The 20231-nt window shown below is 40.2% G+C and overlaps 1 protein-coding gene across 2 annotated transcripts in view; it reads right to left on the bottom strand.

The window, feature by feature from the left end:
* Positions 1-20231, bottom strand: part of ehmt1b (euchromatic histone-lysine N-methyltransferase 1b) — a 117677-nt gene that overhangs the window by 57848 nt on the left and 39598 nt on the right. For both annotated transcript variants that reach the window (XM_063211052.1, XM_063211053.1), the window contains exons 5-8: positions 17795-17931; positions 15041-15247; positions 14053-14133; positions 3120-3198 (exon numbers count right to left, since the gene is read on the bottom strand). In XM_063211052.1, the coding sequence (XP_063067122.1) occupies positions 3120-3198; positions 14053-14133; positions 15041-15247; positions 17795-17931 (504 nt within the window). The remainder of the gene's footprint in view (positions 1-3119; positions 3199-14052; positions 14134-15040; positions 15248-17794; positions 17932-20231) is intronic.

The raw sequence follows: 20231 nt of genomic DNA, 5'->3' as shown, positions 1-20231 counted from the left end.
TTGGACCAGAGCGAATGCGTGCAAGCCAAAACGTAGGCCGTTCCTTCCTGTGGCCACAAGGCGGCAGAGTTGGCATTTTGGACCAGAGCGAATGCGTGCAAGCCAAAACGTAGGCCATATGATATGTAACCAAACCGGCAAGACTGATTGCATTTTGAGATAACTGAGGGGGGCATTCAATTTTCGGCATTGTTTTGCGTTTGGACAATGGGAGGCAACTTTATTTTGGTTCGTCAGAGACTCGCGGAAATGAACGATTTAGAAGTCGGCAGGCAGTTTTTGACACTGTTTGTGCTCGGATAGAGGGGCGTTTGCATTGCATAACGCTCCACGACATGGAACCGTAATTAGTTGACAGGCGACCAGCAGCGCATACAGCCCTTCCTCTAAACGTGGACCTGTAACATTTGGTTAGCTTTTCTCCTTTCATAACATTCACATTTTCCTTTCTGCTTGGATCGAGGGCGTTTGCGTTGCATAACGCTCCACGACATGGAACTGTAATTAGTTGACAGCCCGCAGCGCCTCTAAACGTGGACTTTTTTTCTTTCATAACATTCACATTTCCTCCGCTTTTGTCCAGTCCACAAAATCGGGTTCATACGTCTGTGTGTAGCCAACGAGCCTCCCTTTTAATATTCCCTTCTGCCTTTTCAGTGAGTAGCCGAGTCAGTGTGCGCTGCGCTCTGAAACATGGCGCTAGACAGCTGGGCCATTTGACATACGGTGTGTTACTCGTAGGCTACAAAGGGAGGTTCTTTCGTTGGTGGGCTCGTACCCCACAGGTGATTTCTATTGCGCTCAGAGAGAGCACGGGAGAGAACGCGTCTTTCGTAATTGCTTTGCAGTCGTGTGAATTGGGTTAACTCTGGCACGGAAGCTCACTGCTTTGTGCCTTGACGGTGAAGCTGGTATTGAAAAATAAGCGCAAAATTCACCTAAAGGGTGAACCCATAAGCGCATGATTGATTCACCCAAACGGTTTTATTTATTTATTATTTGTCGATGTTTACATTCTTTCCCACATGAACATGATGCTGAAATGGCGTGATACTAAAGGTTGATACTAATAAATGTCTAGTAATTTGTAATGTAGCCTACTTGATCTATGTGACATTTGAAATCATATGGTTCATTTGATCTATGTGACATTTGAAATCATATGGTTCATTTCCAAATCCAAGAATGGTAAGCTTATTATAGCCTAAACTGCAAAAAATAAAGCCATGTCTCGTCATTTTGCTGCCTGCCACATTATTTGCAGTTTCCATGGGCAATATGACCAATAAACAAAAAGTACATCCTCAGGGGGGCGTTGACAGGTTAGGAGGAGGCCAGGGAGGCGTTTGGAGGGGGGTGGGGGGAGGGGGGGGGGGGGGTTGGGGGGGGGGGTGACATAGTTGGAACTGGCATAGAGGGACGCATCTGTTGTCCGCCTGTCGGCCTTGTTTCTTAACAACTACTAAACACTTGGGACATTATTCACATGACTTGTCTGCTTGCTGACATGTGCTGAGATCTGTGGTCCGCAACCAATGGACCGCGACCCGGATACAGACCCAAATGCCATCCCATCCGGACCGGGAATTAATTCTTAAAAATATATTTTTAATTTTGACTGGAAAATTTATTTTAGGCCGGAGCGTTACTTTTTTCCCTATCTGACATAACCGTGCTTTTACCAGCACTGCACTATGCAAGGATTGGAAGCTACAAACCAATCGCGTACGAGTCATACTAACCACGTGTCACTTTTTAGGCTTTTATTCTGATGGACCATCATGCCTATTGACAGTGTGTGCTGTTATAGTGACAAACTTCAGTCATTTAAACCAATAAAGTCTTAAATCAACATCTGGCACCGCCTCTCACTTGCTACATTGTTAAGTGTGATCAGTACACTGCTTGAGAGTTGCCGACGAGCAGAGAAAATTAGGATCTTCTCGCAAGTTAAAGGAAGCAGCGGCAACGCTGAAAAGAACCAAGAGTGTGTGAGTGTGACTCGGTTAGGAAGAGAGATGAAAAGGCTGAGCCTCCAACAGTAACAGTAGCTAGCTAACAAACACAGCCCCATGCCTTTGTTTGGCCATTCCAATAACTTCTGTAGTAACTGCGGTGGTTCCCGTCTACTTTTTTCTTATTTTTTAACTGCAGCGCTGGAGACCAGAAGTTCTGGCCCGAAGCAGTTTCATCCTGAAGTAGCCATAGCTGTTCATAAGCTACCATAGTTCGGCTTGATATCTGTTACCTACTAAAACTTTTGAAAATTGAAAATGTAGAAGAGATACAGAAATTATGCTTGCTCCATATTGCCCAGTCCTATAATGAAATCACTAACTCCAACTCCATCAACTAATCACTAATTCCTGCATTACTGCTTCTCAGCTGTTTATGTCCTATTTTGCTTTGGATGAAATCTTGCAAGTCTTGCAATGTGAGCCTATCAGACACAGGAGACTGAGAGTGCATTGTGGAACATTAACAAATAATATTTTATAGCCCATAGGACCTTTATGAGGAAGCTGTAATGCGCCGAAATCTCTTAAACTTGCTGTTTTTATGTCTGTAGCTGAGTTTAAAGCATATCTTAATGACACTTTTAAATCTGTCTGCACTTGCTTTTAATCTTGTAATCTGCTTTTAATCTTGTTTTATGTTTATTATTTTATGTTTTTCATTGTGTAATTCTATCTCTTCATCCATATTAATCTGTTCTGTTTTGTCTGTGTCCTGTCTGTAAATGTAAATATAATGTGTGCTGCCGCCTTGGCCAGGGCTCACTTGTAAAAGAGAATTTTATTCTCAATGTGATTTTATTTCCCTGGTTAAATAAAGGTAAAATAATAATAAAAAAATAAAATAAAATAAATGGTCTGCACATGTCAAACGCAGGGGAAAAAGGGGATAGGGGAAGGGAGAGTTTAATTTAGAAGTATTTATTTATTTATTTATTTTTAAGCCACGCAACGCCAGATTTCCGGTACAGTGCCGAAACGCCATCAACCCTGGGTCTGATTAGGGCTTCGTCTCTTTTCACCAAGGGTCATGGAGCCCTGGCCCAGGAAACAAAATGAAAAGCGCTATACCAGGGAATGCGTCTGTCTTCATCTTCATCTTACGTTTGCGTTTCCTAGATGGTCGAAGCCACAGGTTGTCTCCTTTGGCCTTCTTCTTCAACTTCCTCTTCAAACTCGTGCTCTGGAGTGATGGATCGGAAAAGTGGTTTAACCTTTGGTTCAACAGTAAATCGAAGTATTCGGTCCTTCAAAGGCAAAGCGCAGTAACTACGCAAACATTGAAACTGAGAAAAGGGCCTTCAAAACCTTGATATTATGTTGGATATTGTAGTTACGGCAAATTTGACATTGTAATATCTACAGTCATAGGAAAAAGTTTGTACACCCTTTGAAATGTCTTACATTTCTGTCAAAATTGGTCATAAAACATGGTCTGATCTTCCCAGAAATCACAAGAAGGAACAATCAGAGTCTGCTTTAACTATTAACCCCAACTCCGGTGAAGTTGGGACGCTTGGTAAACTCTGAATAAAATCAGAATGCTACCATTTTAAAAACATTCAATCCATTCATTAGATGGAGAATAGTGCAAAGACAACATATTAAGTGTTAAAACTGAGAAAAAAATATTGTTTTGGGGGACATATGTACTCATTTCTAATTTGATAACTGCAACACGTCTCAAAGAAGTTGGGACAGGGATCAGTGAAATGTTATAAACATCCAAATAAGATAAAACAACAAAGAAGAACATTTCAAAATGAATTGTACTGATGGACAATAAAGGTGCCGGTATGCTTGCTGCAGGATACGCGAGCGCGTGCACGATTCGTTCATGAACGCGTTAACATGCGTGTTTAATGTCCATTTCGCGCGCCTTGGACACGGCAGCCAAATGCGTGCGTCAGGTGCAATATCTTCAAACTCGCTGGGGGCAATCTTAAGAAAGACTGAGCAGTTCCATGCGTGTGCTTGATATGAAAACGACAATGGCAGCAACTTTTAAGAGCGTCTCATTGAGTTTGTCCGAAATTTCAAACATTTGTGATCATACTTCCATGTTGCACTTTGAAAAAGGAGCATGCACATACAGGAGTAGTAGCAGTATCCTTTCCTTGCTCAGGGAGTCCCTCTTTTTGTTTTGTTGCGTGCTCTCTGCCCCCTGGATGATACCGCCAGTGCTCTCTGCCCCTGGATGATACCGCCAGTATGTTGCGTCTTGATCAAGCAAGCGTGTGCTGTCGGCTGCTCGCAGTGACCCGCGTAATTTACAGCTCGCAGCAAGCATACCGGCACCTTATGAGTGTCCAGGTGTAAGACACAGAGAGGCTAAGTCACTCAGAATTAAAGATGGAATAATTGCCATAGTTATTACATACATTTCTGAATTCCCTTTGATTTACCATGATTTAATGTATATTTTTGTCATTAAAATCATTGTACAGGTTCATGGAATCATGAAATATATATTGGATGTAGTCTCACTCTAGCACTCCAAGAATTACAGCTATTGAAAATTGGCCATGTTAAGACTGCTTCATGTGAGCAAATGATGGAGGGGTTTTACATTCTCCTACGCACCCGAGCTCACTCAGAAGACATGGGAAACTGTCCTTTGCTTACAGAAGTCAGCAGAAGTTGCAGAAGTCAATTCTTTTTGAAAATAATAGAGTCTTACACATCCTGTGCTACAGTGAAAATGGACCATCCAACTTGTGTTATTGCTAACTTCAAAAGTCAGCCTCCATGATGGCATGGGGGTGCAGTAGTGCATTGGTTAAGTTGTTCTCACTCATCTGTAGAATTAAATACAGTGCTGAATGATATAAAAGGGTTTTAAACAGCACAAAAAGGCACTCATGCATTATATTTTGAAGGGAGAACTTCAATTACTGCCACATAGTAAGGATAGTAAGGACAAATTGCATTCTCTACTATGTTTTAACAGTTTAACTCCATCATAAGGACCAGCAGGTGATAAAATGGCAGGCTATTGATCAATACCTGTCACACTTTAAACACTACAGAAAGGAAAACATTGCAAAACATGACCAGGAATACACCCACCATTTAGGCTGGTGAAATCATGTACAAGATAGGAATTAACACTGCTTTTTATATAAAATCATCTCATCGGTTAATGTATTTAACTGTTAAGTGTTGTCTTTTGTTTTGTTTTTAGTCTTCCTCGACATTTTTTTTTTTTGAATATATTTTTATGGGCGTATTTATGCCTTTATTTTACAGGACAGTTGAAGATGGTGACAGGAAGCGAATGGAGCAGAGAGACAGGGGAGGTTTGGGAAATGACCCCGGCCGGACTCAAACCGGGGTCCCCGAGGATGGGCATGCAAGCCCAAATGCGGGGGGCTTAGCGCGCTGCGCCACAGCGCCCCCCTTCCTTGACATTTGCTGCCTTTTATTGTCAACGTCCCAACTCTTTTGAGACGTGTTGTTTTTACATATTCATGAATATCCCCCAAAACAATCATTTTAATCAGTTTTGATGGCTGATATGTTTTCTTTGTGCCGTTCCCCATTGAATGAAAGAATCAGACCAAACCGAACATTTACGTTATCATAATTTTATTGGCCATAAGATGTAAACATTCACAGGAAAGCAAAGAATAAGTACCGTATTAGCCCAAATATAAGACGTGGTTTTTGTTATAAAAATAGTAGGCCTACTCTAAAAAGGGGGGGTCGTCTTATTTCCGCGCGCTAGACTAAATTGCGTCTTTTTTTTTTTAACTTAACCTAAATGCGGCCATTATGCTTCACAACAATGCCACAAAACTCAATAATGGATAGGTTAAGAGATTTGTGATGACTGTTGCACCGCACGTCTATCAACTGTCAATATCAACGCGATGCGGCCGACAGTGCAAGTGGAAAAACACAAGTCAATCGCGGCTCGTTGCTCTGCTTTTATTTATGTTCGGTTTAACAGTCTCATCAGGAAAGCTTTGGTTGTTTTCTCTGGTCACCCGACAACACCACTTGAAACTAAAGAAATGAAGGGTGATTTGATGAACAACCTGTAAGATTTGGATGCTGTCATCATCAGCCAATCAATGGTCATCTGTGTGCGCTAGAGAGTGGTGCCTACAGTATTTGACGATATCCCTCAACAATGCAACAACATAGAATAATGGTTAGGGCAAGAGATTGTCTTGTTCATATAAAATCACTAAGAGTTTTACCCTTGGCACGAAATGAATGGTAATCTGACTTCGAATGTCAACGTGGTGCTGATAGGCAACGCATGGGTTTCAAATGCAATGCGTCAATCTACTTTTGGTCACGTTCGGTTTCTACACTCCAGGAAAATTTTGGATGCATAAAATGAACGGCTATTTGGCAAGACGGCTGCTGGTTAGGCTAGATATTGCTGTCAACTAAACATTTTGCAAAATCTGTGCATTGCACAATAGGTAGCCTATCTCTACTGGACTGGTTGCCTGGCTAGCGCAGTCTAATACTCTGAGTATAGGCTATGTTGCGTCGCACTTAGAACAGTTGTAGGTGCCTACTGGCGCTTGACAGGTAAAGTGAGCAAAGAAAGGAAAAGGGTATGAGTAGCCATCTGTGGTCTTTTATTATGAAAAATTCATGGAAATTATATAGTGAAATTTGTTCTATGTAAAAAGCCTCAGATTTTCCAACAAATTAAAAACTGCATTTTGAAAGAAGCTTCCAATGTGAAACAAAATGTAGTCTTTTTAGAAAACTGCCCCTCTTCAGCAAGGTTTCTGGGATGTCTGGAGTGAATAGCTTTCTTGACTTCATGCCATATTATCTAAATTCATTATATTCATCATATTCGTCATTATGACTGCGGTTTACATCCCCCCAAGTGCAAACACGGACATTGCCATTGGCAAGCTACAGGAGGTAATTAATAAACAACAGCATCATCACCCAGAGGCGGCCTTCATCGTCCTCTGCGACTTCAACAAGGCCAAACTTTCCCATGGTTTGCCAGAGTTTAAGCAATACATCCACTTCCCGACGAGGGGCGACAACATCTTAGACCACTGCTACACTCCATTCACAGAATGTTACAAAGCGCTTCCGATGCCCGCTTTCGACAAGTCTGACCACGTTGCGGTGTTTCTCAAACCAAAATATAAACACAAGATCAGGAGGGAAGCACCAGTGACGAAAGCAGTACAACGCTGGACTGACCAATCGGAAATGCTGCTCCAAGATGCGCTTGAGAACACGGACTGGGAGCTTTTCCGGGTATCATCAAATGACGTCAGTGAATATGCAGACACGGTAGGGTGCTACATTCAATTCCTGATAAACGATATCATAGAGACTGTCAAAATAAAAGTTTACCCAAATCAGAAACCCTGGGTAGATAAAACTGTGAAAGCAGCACTTGCAGCCCGTTCTGGTATTTTATCAGGTGATATGTCAAGCTATAAAGATGCAGTTTATGGACTTAGGAGGACTGTGAAGGCTGCAAAGACCCGCTATAGAGACAGAGTCATGACTGATCTTAAATCCAAGCCCAGCTCCATTGATAGCACTGAGCTCTCTTTTGCTGATGAGTTAAACACATTTTATGCACGTTTCGACCTTGCCAACCCCATGGTGACTGTCACTGAAGAGTCTAGTGGAACCGGGACTCCTCCTTTCATCATCAGTGAGAATGATGTGAGGGGAGTGTTCAGAGGCTTAAATGGAAGAAAGGCAACAGGCCCTGATCATATTCCTGGCAGGGTTCTGAAAACCTGTGCTGATCAACTAGCCCCCCCCCCGTATATGCTGAGATCTTTAATTTGTCACTTGCCCAAGCAGTTGTCCCAACTTGCCCAAGCCGTTGTCCCCTCATCATAGTTCCTGTGCCCAAGAACAGCAAGCCTGCATGACTATCGCCCAGTGGCCCTTACATCAGCAGTTATGAAGTGCTTTGAGAGGCTTGTGAAAAAACACATATCACTGACTCTTGAGAAAGCGGCTAAAACATGTCTCTGCAATAAACTGCCAATTCTGTTGAAAATAAACTACATTTTCATGAACAAAATGAATCCAGGTAAAGACACAGGGGTGTGTTACATAAATGTACAGTCGTTTGAAATATTTAAGTGTAATTTTATTACTTTTCATGGCTATAAACCTGCCCACACCCTGTAAAAACAGCTGTCCCAAGGACAGACATCATCATTTCAATTGACTTAAAATGGAAAAATCACTGATATTATTGAATAATATCACCATGATGTGAAAGTCCATATTGAAGTGGTTCTGCAGATATGCACATAGTGTGTGTAAAGCAATATTTACTACTATTTTCTGATTGCTCAAAGTGTGTCCAGCATATTAGTCACCACCGTCAGATTTTTTTAAAAAGACAATAAAATCAGGCATGCGCAAGGTCATTGTCATTACTTAGGACCCCTTTTCAAACCTTTAGATCTACTGAGTACTTCACCATCACTGAAGCTCCTGTAAGTTTACTAATTTCTCCTCAATTTGATAATTTGTTTGGACACTGATACTGTCCCAACCATAAACTGTCAACACCGTCGGGGGTTTTAATAGTATTATTGTTACATCAATGTTAATTATATATACTTTTTCAGAAGCGTCATGAAGCCCCTAAGAAACAGAGCGAAAACGAAGTGGCTAATGTGAGCAAAAAATGCACAATATGTAAAAGAGTGTTTTTTTGTCTCACACCGTCAGATGTCACCACCGTCAGATTTTGTTCCGCTCATCATCTTGTTCCATATTTTACTAAATTGTGCTGGTTGATGAAACATTACCAGACATGTTAGTAATAATTGTGACCCAAACTTATACTCCAGCCTCCACTGAGGTGTATTTGGAGGGTTTTTTGTCACAAAACCTGACGGTGGTGATAACTGATGTAGTTCACAAATAAACATGTGTTTTACATGTTTTTGACAAGTTTTAAGAATATGCTTCCAACAAGTATCTACAATTATGTTGAATTGTAAAAGTAATTCACTTAAATACAGTAAACTTATTTTTTTACTTCTAATTCTGTCTGACGCTGGTGACAAAACCAAGAAAGAGCCCATTTTATGAAAAATTTAAAACATGGGGAGCTTTTTTGGATTTGAACAACTTAAAACCTGTTGATGCCACATTTTCAATAATCTAGGCCTACTTCCTAGAGTATCTAACAAATGAAGAAAAAACACATGCACAAACATACTGTGCGCACACAAAAATAAAGTGTTTATGCTAGATGTCATTGACTTGAGAGGGCTATTTATTTTGCTAAATGTAGGCAATAATTAGGTCACTTTCACCACCTTCAGATTACTGTCACCACCGTCAGTTCTTAAGTCACCACCGTAAGAAGGAGTTTTGGACATTTTAAATGAATGTGCTTACAAAATTGTCCTTTGTAGTTGTTGAATTATCAAAGTAATATAAATTTAAGGCTACACAAATATTTGTGAAATTACAAAAAAATGTTTGATCTATTTAGCCATTAAGTAAGCATTGTCTGACAGCACATATTTTTAAATTAGAACACATGAAGCAGTATTAACATAGAATGAAAGTGAATTTTCCACATTTAAAGGCATATGTGTGAACCAAAAAACACACACAATCACTTAAAAACTCCAGATACATATGCAACCAAATCAATACACTTTTTATTGCTTTTAATTGTGTCTGACGGTGTTGACAAAAAACAAGGTATGATCGGAGAAAAACCTGATTTCTGAAAAAAATGGAAAATGGGGAGATTGGCCTGGTGCATTTCTGAAAAGCCAAGACCTTTGTCTACGAGGATATACCATATTATTTTGTAATTCACTTCGTTTTTTTCTTTCAAGATTACAACCTGTTTTAGCCACTTTCTCAAGAATCAGTGCTATGTCACACCCTGCCCAGTGCTTTCCATCCTCACCAATTTGCATATAGAGCAAACAGAAGCAGGGACGATGCCATCTCAAGCCTTCTACATACCACACTGTCCCACCTGGATGAGGGGAGGGGGAATTATGTTAGAATGCTGTTCATAGATTACAGTTCAGCATTCAACACCATAATCCCCCTGCGCCTGGCTGACAAGATGAGGGGGCTGGGACTCAACACGCAGTTGTGCAATTGGGTGCTCAGCTTTCTCACTGATCGCCCTCAAGTGGTCAGAATAGCTGGAGGTGTCACTTCAAGCCAGCTGACCCTCAACATTGGCTCGCCCCAGGGTTGTGTTTTGAGCCCACTGCTCTATAACATCTACACGCATGACTGTACAACCACCAGCAGCAAAAATTCCATCTTAAAATTCGCTGACGACACCGTGGTGCTGGGTCTCATCTCAAACAACAACGAGACAGCCTACCTGAATGAGGTGGATGACCTAGCACTGTGGTGCCAGTCCAACAACCTGGCCCTGAACGTCAGCAAGACGAAAGAAATGGTAGTGGACTTCAGGAAGGTGCAGAGCAGGGCATACACGCCACTTACCATCAACAGGGAGCCTGTGGAGAGGGTCTCAAATTTCAAGTACCTGGGAGTACACCTGACTGAGGACCTCTCCTGGTCACTACACACTGAACACCTGACAGCGAAATCCAGGCAGCGGCTGTACTTTCTCCGCCTACTGAGGAAGTTTAAGGTCTCCACTCCCATCCTGACCACCTTCTATTCATCAGCGGTGGAAAGTGTGTTAAGAGGCTGTTTTACGGCCTGGTTTGGAAGCTGCACACAACAACAACAGAAGGACCAACAGAGAGTGGTGCGCGCACTATCAAAGCCAACTGTCCAGGACTTGGGTCTTTACACTAAGAGGGTGGGAGCCAGGGCTAGGAAAATTATGCAGGATGTCTCACACCCCAACTCTTACATGTTCACCCTACTTAAGTCCTGCAGACAACTCAGAACCATTCAGGCCAGTACAGAAAGAATGAGGAAAAGTTTTTACCCCCAGGCAGTGCGACTGCTGAATAGAGACTTTTTTTAAATAATCATTTTCTTTGTTTTTTCTTTAACTTATTTCTCACCTTTTATTTCCTTTTTTACTTTACTTCTTTAATTCTTAACCCTATACTGCACGCATTATTATCCCATCATGGAAAAAAATCTTGCTGTGGTTTTTGTCACATAAAATGAACTTCTTAAGACATATTTGCAATTTTTTTCAGAAAAAAGTTTTTTGGGGGGTGCTTTTAGGTTTGTTGCCATATGGCAACATTGTGCAGTTACGGAAAGGATCCAGTGTACATTTTTACTCCAAGACCAAACAAGGGTCATACAACATTATGGATTATTTTATATAGAAATGTAATTGTTTTTATCTCAGAAAAACATTGAAAGTTTACCCACAAGTTCAAGGCAGTTATTTAACACATTTTTGCCGTTGGGAGAATAAGTGAATACTGTTTATTATATCCCCGAAAAACAGTATTTCAGTGGTATTACGTTGACAAACCACCAATGAATATATTAGGTATTAACACAATATCTGTGCATAGATTTGCACAAAAATGTGTATGGTAACTGTCTATAATATGTACATGAACTGATTTAATTTCGGAAGCCAACACTTTCAAGATGGCCGACATTCAAGATGGCCGATTTGCGGGCCAGGCATCTTTCAACAAAACCGACAATTTATTTGTCATAACTTTTGAATGGATGCTTGGATTTACACTAAACCTTGTGTGATAACACTCTATAATGCGTAAATAAGCCATGTAAAATTGTGAGGCTAGTGTTTTCAAGATGGCTGACTTTCAAGATGGCTGACTTTATAGTTGGCAATCTTTCGAGACGGCCTACCTTTTGTTTACGCCACAACTTTTCAATGGGTGCTTGGATTTGCAGTAAATCTTGTGTGTTAATAATATAATTGGTTTATGAGCTGTTTGAAATTTGGAGATTATGCTTTTAAAATGGCTGACTTTCAAAATGGTTGACTTTGTACAATAATTTTTGATCGGGTTAACAGATTTGCACAAACGTTGTGTGCTAATTAGCCTATTTATAACAGACAAATGAAGTCAAAACATTTTGGAGGCTTAAAATGGTCAAGATGACCGTAGCTTTATGCTCTAATCTGGGGTTTGGGGATTTTTGTGGTATACCTCTGGCAGTCTGGGGAGGCTGCATAGGCCTTGTTCGCTTTTCTGCATGTACTCAGAGTGAAAGCTCATAAAACAGTTCTGTACACCTATTATAACATTTTTAATGTTCATTACAGACTGCCATTTGCACTAATTATAAATATTATCAGTTATCAATCATTCAATCAATAAATAAATCAATTAATCAATCAATTAGAATTGGGTATTTGTATCAATACACTTTCCCTATTGACCGTCTTGTTCCATTACCGCACAATGTTGCCGTATGGCAACATACCTATTTTTCAACATAAAAAGGAAATAATTTTAGTTGAAAACAAAACAAATGGTGAAAACAGATCATGACTAACTATAGATCATCCCAATATTTTTTTAAATTTTGTAAATATTGCAAAAAGTGTGAAATATCTTGGCCAATGGCAGAGAAATCTGTCAAGGAGACACACTCATGTACAGTGAGGGAAAGAGCAAGCCTGGGGCAGTGTGTGGTGTCATGTGATGTCAACAAACCACATAATTGGATAAAACAAGGCCACAGTTTCAATATGAAAACCAATCAGTGTCTATTATTTATATTGAAATACCAGGAAATGCCAAAAGAATGGTATGTTGCCATATGGCAACACCGTGCAATATAGGGTTAAGATGCAGACCTGATGACCCCATCATCATTTCACTACAATACCATGTATGTGAGAAATAAAATTACTTGAACTTGAACTTGTTTTTTTGTCAGAGCTTTGACTGGGCTATTCCAGAATGTGTATTTCATTGTAATGAAGCCATTCTTAAGACGATTTGCAGCAAGGTAGCCGCATATAATGATGATCCCGCCACCCTATTCAAAAGTGGAGATGTAACCAAGAATAACTAAAAATGGGGTTCATTCTGGCAATTTAAAAATAATGGGGTTTCTGTCAAAAAAAATATTGCTGCACCGTTGATGTTTGCGAAATAGCATTCATATGCTTCACAGAATTACTATTAAATACTCTGTAGACTAAAGCTGAAACCAGTTTAATTGTTTAGGGGAACACACAATGTCAGAACTGGAGATCCACACCTTCACCAAAAACTCATCTCCACTTTTAAGTATGGTGGCGGGAACATCATTATATACAGCTACCTTGCTGCCTCAGGCCCTTGTCAGTTTGCTATTATCAGTGGAACAATGAACTCAAAAGTTTATTGAGATATTTTACAGAAAACATGTGAGGTAGTCTGTCACACAGTTGAAAAACATAAGAGGATGGGTGCTGAAATGGGACAACAACCCATATTTTACAAGAAAATCGACTTTAGCATGGCTTCATAACAATGAAATACAGATTCTGAAATAGCCCAGTCAACACTCACATTAAGTCAAGAAAGTTAAATCACTCCAGACATCCCAGAAACCATGCTGAAGAGGGGCAGTTTTCTAAAGAAAAGGGAGACAAGACACCTCCAGACAGATTGTTTTGTTAATCTATTCTGCAACTACAGGAAACGTCTGGTTAAGGTTATTGCGAACTGAGGGCTAAAACCTATTGAATGCAAGGGTGTACTTACTTATGCCTTGCTGTCCTGTGAATCTTTACATCTTATGGTCAATAAAAATATGACAACATGTAAATGTTTGGGTGGAATTAGTTACAACAGACTCTGATTGTTCCTCCTTGTGATTGCCGGGAAGATTAGACCATGTAATTTTTTATGACCAATTTTGACAAAAATGTAAGAAATTTCAAAGGGTGTACAAACTTTTTCCTGTTTAAAACTGTTTAAAACTGGACACATTTGGACCATAATAAGGCTGTGTCACAAGATAGAGGTGGTATTATAAACACCATTTTCAGTCTTAAAGTCAATTTTGACAAAATATGATGTTAATGCACTTCGCCTTTGTAGTATGGACAGTATTGGTGGTGTCAACACTTATCACTACACACAAGTATGATTTTGATCTGGCTCACCAAGTCAAAGGCATTTCCCTCATCCTCTCCTTCAGCTCCCTCGTCTCCCGATAGCTCCGTTTCCCTCTCTTCATGAGACACCTTGAGGAAATGACATCACATTTCTCAATCAAAAACATTCATCACCTAGACATGGATAACTGTGTGCAAATACCCCCCAGTCCACCAGGGTCACGACAAGAGGTGTCAAAAGTAAAAGTTTAAAAAAAGAAACACTGTTTTCTTCCAACACAGGTAACTTATTTGAGTAAAAAGTGGACCAGTGTACTTGTCTTACGATCAAGTTTGTGGTGGGTTCTTGTTAGCCTGGGAACTCCCATACTGCCTTTAGTTCTACACCATCGTTTCAATCTCACTTGTGATTAGGACTGGTGTTATACAGGCAAGGTTCTTGTTAGGCTTTTAGTATTTTTCAGTAACAACAGTCTATTTACCCCATTAGGTTAATTAGAGTAAATGGTGTAACATCTATGCAATATCATGTACTAGTGTTGTACTTAAAGGAGCAGTTGTGAATTTCAACATGCAGTTGTAATGCTCACACTACCCTGGACTTGTCAGTACCAGAGATTTTTTCTTCTTCTTCTTCAGCCTTTTCCAATATCCTGGTCATTGTAATGGGGGCAGCGCTTTGTTTACATTTAAAAAAAAAACATTTTTATGTATTCCCAAAAACATCCAAAAGGTTATACAACATCAGCAGACAACTAGCAAACAGTGGTACCTTTTGGGAAAATATTTGGAGTAGGCCTATTTTTTTTATTTTAAAAAATGTAAACAAACGTTGCCCCCATTAGAATAGCTCATATCTCGGAAAGGGCTGAGCCGAAAAATGTGGCATCACGGGGTACTGACAAGTCAAGGGTAGCGTGAGCAATACAACAGCATATGGAAATTGACTGAACTGGTCTTTTAACACCACAAATTTACTTTTACTTTTGACACCTCTGGTCATGACAATATATGGCTTTCAGAATTAACCACGTACAGAGGTATTCTCCTGTGTTGGTCCTGACGTGGTGGTGATGCCAAAAACAACCTGAGAAGGAGGGAGCTTTGCTAGACTGTCATCATTTGAGATGCTGACCGCCTCTTCTCCAGTTGGGTCTTCTTCCTCCGACTCTTCCTCTTCCTCTGATTCTTCATCTAAGGAATCATTCTCCACCCTTTCTCCGTTGACATGAATGTCTTTCTGCTAACAAGACGGGGAGGAGAAGGTGGGGGAGACATAAACTCTTTCAGCCTATTGTTAAAGGAACAATCCAGGAATTTTACAACACCTCAAGGTTTGTATTTTTTTCATCAATTCAGATGGTTTCTGCATATGGCTAATTCATCGATTTGTGTAATACAGTAAGATAATGCTAATAAGCAACCATGTTTTTGAAGATTGAAAATACACCACTGTTCAAAAAATTGGGGTCACCCAAATTTTTCCAGTTATGTAGACATCATTGAAGAGCTTTAAATGGTACCATTTTAACCTACTAAAAAGTCAAAGGTGAGTGGAGTCTAACCCATCTGGCCCTTCTCTGTGTAAGATCACCATGAAAGGACCATGCCCAACAATTACAACACAAGGTTAAAAACAAAGACAACCATAAAGACAATGGTTTGGTCCCACCCACAGCTCTCAACTATCTGATCAATGCCAATCCAGACTAATCTTTTCACGTTTTAATTTGATTTGCCAGGCTAATAACATATTATTATCAGCGTTTTTTGGCCTTTGAGAAACTTGGTCATTTCTCAGAATTCCACCTTTTAAGATTCTCTCTTAATTTGTCCTATAGGCAAAATTAATTGAATTCACACAGGGACATGTTCACCCTGAAGCATGTTTACTCTTACCCAGAAATTGTCATAGCAGTGATTGATGTCTAACACGCATACAGTTGAAGCCAGAAGTTTACATACACTGTATGTAACGTATATAAAGACACACAATCCTATTTTCCCTCATTCTCTGACTTAAAATCAGATCAAACCTGTCCAGTTTAAGGTAATTCAGGATTATTAAAATTATTTCCACAGGCAAACATAATTTACAAATCAAAGAATAAGGAGAGAAAGTATTTTACGCAAGGATTTATCAAAGTCAAAAGTTTACATACACTTCATTAGAATTTGGTCTAAATGCATTTTAACTTCATCAATTGGGTCAAAAGGTTTAGGACAGTGATTTTCAAAGTGGGGGCCGGGGACCCCCGGGGGCCGCGGCAGGTTGGCAGGAAATGTACAGTATATAAAGAATAAAATAAATTGAATGACTAAACTGAACCAAAATAAACCAAAAATAAACCAACCAATCCCAATAAGGCACTGCCTCACACACCTAGACTACTGTACGCCTGTAGGAGAATTAGCCTATAGGTCTATGCGCTACTTGCTTGTTGGGCATGATATGATGTCAGGGGGGGCCTTGGTTAGAATGTAATGGTATAAGGGGGGCTTCGTCACAGTAAAGTTTGGGAACCCTTGGTTTAGGACACCCTTCTGCAAGCGTTTATAAATACATGTAGTTGACTCATTCCTCCAGACAGAACTGATATAGCTGGGCCATGCGTGCAGCTTCAGCTCTGCCCATGAAAGTTCAGGAGGATTTAAGCTGGGTATACACTGTGCAATTTTTGGCCCGATTTCACCAAACATTGTGTAGTGTACATGGGGTAACGACAAGCGATTTTACCTCACAACCAGCAATCGTATGGTAGCAAAAAAAAATGAATACTGTTTGAAATTCGTCGCCCACACCAATCACACCAATCTGTTTCAAACTTATTCACAGACAGCAGTTTGAGGTGCACTGTGCTGCTCATTGAAACTGAGCAGCCTATTGATGAATTTGATCTATTCAAGAATATTTAGAACCTTAACTACTCCACCATCATACACAGAGCACGTTCAGAGTTTACTTATCATTTGGCATTTGTACCATACCAGTATGACATGTATATAGAGTATTTATTGATCCCAGGGGGGAATTAAAGGAACAGACCACCCTTTTTTGATTTTCACATATTTTCAGCATTTCCGAGCATTATTCATGAATGTGCATATCATTTTGGTCTATGTGTTTGCAATGCCCCGTTTAACAGTATAGCCAAATTAGGCCTAGTAATGCAAGTCCATGGTAAAAAATAAAACATCATCAAATGTACTTATAAACCTCTTTAAAACGAATGTAAAATTCACCAGAGTGTAGAACAGCAGTTTAATTCCGTCCAGTGATCACTTGTGGCTTGATGCTAAAGATACCAGTTACTTCCAGTGATTATGCTAAGCTATGCTAATGATTTTGATCCAAAAAAATGTAAGTACTGAAAACACTGAGAAGAAAATGATATGCACATTCATGAACAATGCTGGGAAATACTGCAAATATGTGAAAATCAAAAAAGGGTGGTCTGTTCCTTTAAGGTGTCAAGTAGAATACATTAATCCATAAATACAGACGAGACATTACACATATTCTTACAGATACATTAACCATATATAGCTCACTCTTACCTGCATTCTGCCCAAGGCAGCTCACTCTCTCTCACACACACACACACCAGCCAACCCCCACCCACCCCCCGCCCCCTTCCCCAACCACACACACACACACACACACACACATACACACACACACACACACACACAGACACACACGGGCACACAGACACACACACAGACACGCATGACAACAGATATCCAACAATAGAAGATGATGACTTCTAATATTTGAAGTATGACTAACCTGAGAATTAGTTTGAGACTGAGAGAGATGAGAAAACATCTCTAGCACGGTCTGCTGCTTCAGAACTTTGGTTTTCTTTTTTGGAACAAAGCTGTATGTTCCCATCTTCCTTTTCTTCTTCTTTGACACAACCACTGCTGTTGGGAGAAAGAATATAGTGCTGCACGATTATGGGAAAAAAGATAATCATGATTATTTGGGTCAAAATTTAAATCTCGATTATTAATCACAATTATTAAACATCAATTATTGTAATAATTATGTGAAAGGCAATGAAATGAAGCTTAGGTGGGCCCACAGACTTTTGGTCAGAACTACCGGCCTGTCAACAGTTTTTGTCTTCAAGGACTCCCGAAGGTAGGTCACTATATTGCCCCCTGTGCGATCACGATTATATCGTTGCTAACTGTTGCGGCCAAAGTCTCGATTTTCAATTGAAGTGAAGAGATTCGCGCTAGTGTCATTTGAACCGTGACATCAGCCAAGTAGCCCTGCCGAGGTTTTTTCTACCTTGGCCGAACATTGTCCGAGTTACCGAGTGATCCCGAATAGCTTAGTACAAGCGCTAATGGATCTTGGCAGTATCTCAAAAATTACCACACTAAAATCACGACACCAAAATTCTACAGAAGTACAAATATTGTCTGTACTCCCAAAACGATGCATTTGGAAGATTGTACATAGTCCAGGAGGTTATTATTATCAACACAAGCCAAATAGCTTCTCTGCTGGTAAAGCTGGGTCGACGCCACTTCCGTGATCTGGTAAGAGCCCGTAAAAGTCCTCATCGGATATCTTCAAAACCTAGCAGAAAGCATGCATTCTAATAACGTCAATCTATCTGCACTTATAACACTTAAAAGATATGTCAAATGTTACCTACTATCAATTAGATTCAAGATTCAAGATTAGTTTATTACGTCTTATTATAGGTTTGAAGCCTAATTGTTGTGTTTTTCTTGTGTCCTCAAAAAGATTAAAAAAAAAAATAGGGGGGGGGGGGGGGGTGCAAAGAAAGTGCCTTGTTGTCTTCAGCATGAATTCAGTAATCTAACTGCTTGGTGGAAGAAACTACTTTGGAGTCTGGTAGTGTGAGACTTCAGGCTTCTGTACCGTTTCCCAGATGGCAATATAGTAAACAGTTCATGGTTGGGGTGACTAGGATCAGCCAAGATCTTTTTTGCCTTCCTGATGCTCCTTCCCTCGAACAGTTTCAGTATGGAGGGTAAGTCACAGCCGCATATGTACTGAGCTGTACGCACAACCCTCTGAAGAGCTCTCCTATTGGCTTGAGAGCAGTTCCCATACCATGCAATAATGGTCCCCGTCAGAATGCTCTCAATGGTGCCTCTGTAAAACGACCTCAGGATCTTGGGTCTCATCCCAAACTTTCTCAATCGTCTGAGGTGGTACAGACGTTGCTGGCTTTTTTTTAACAATGCGCTGTGTGTGACTGTCCCAGGTGAGGTTCTCTGAGATGGTAACGCCAAGGAATTTAAAGTCTCTCACCCTCTCCACTGTCTCACCGTTGATGTTAATGGTTTCAAACTGGTGTTCTTTCCTCCTGAAGTCAACTATTAATTCTTTTGTCTTGGACACATTCAGAGACAAGTTGTTTCCTCTACACCACTCCATGAGGTTGTTTATCTCTTTCCTGTCGGCTGTTTCATCATTGTTTGTGATTAAACTGATAACAGTGGTATCATCTGCAAACTTGATGATGGTGTTGTTGTTGTGTATAGCCACACAGTCATGCGTATATAGAGAGTAGAGGAGAGGGCTCAGAACGCAACCTTGCGGAGCTCCCGTGCTGATGGTCAAGGAGGATGATGTGATGGAGCCCATTCTCACCACTTGTTTCCGTGCTAAGAGGAAGTCTAGTATCGAGCTGCAAAGGCCACTGTGAATTCCTAGACTCCGGAGTTTGTCGTCGAGTATGCTGGGGACAATGGTGTTAAAGGCTTTTAGACAAGGATTTTAGTTATAAATACTGATGCTAAATTCATTTTTCCTTGTGCATAATATGAGTGTCAATGAGGACTTTTAGGGGCTCTTCCCAGATCACAGAAGTGACGTCGACCCAGCTTTACCAGCAGAGAAGCTATTAGGCTTGTGTTGATAATAATAACCTCGTGGACTATGTACAATCCGTCAAAATGTCAAATCACAAAACCAAAAAAAAGGACAACGTACATGTTACGTAGCAGTGAGAACATAACAGGTTTATTTCGAGCTTTTTCTGCTGCACGATCAAAAAAAGCTACGAAAATATTAAACATCAAAATTAAGTGTTGAATTTCTATAAGTAACTTAATACAACATGTTTCCTGACAGCATATGACCAGTGTTTTCAGTTAATGTTGGATATTAATTGGATAATGCTTGATAATGTGAGATAGCTGTCAATAGGCTACCTAGCACCCTGACCCTTCTCTCT

Source organism: Engraulis encrasicolus, chromosome 11 (assembly GCF_034702125.1).
Source record: "Engraulis encrasicolus isolate BLACKSEA-1 chromosome 11, IST_EnEncr_1.0, whole genome shotgun sequence".
Taxonomy (NCBI): Eukaryota; Metazoa; Chordata; class Actinopteri; order Clupeiformes; family Engraulidae; genus Engraulis; species Engraulis encrasicolus.
This window is presented reverse-complemented; position numbering and strand designations above follow the sequence as displayed.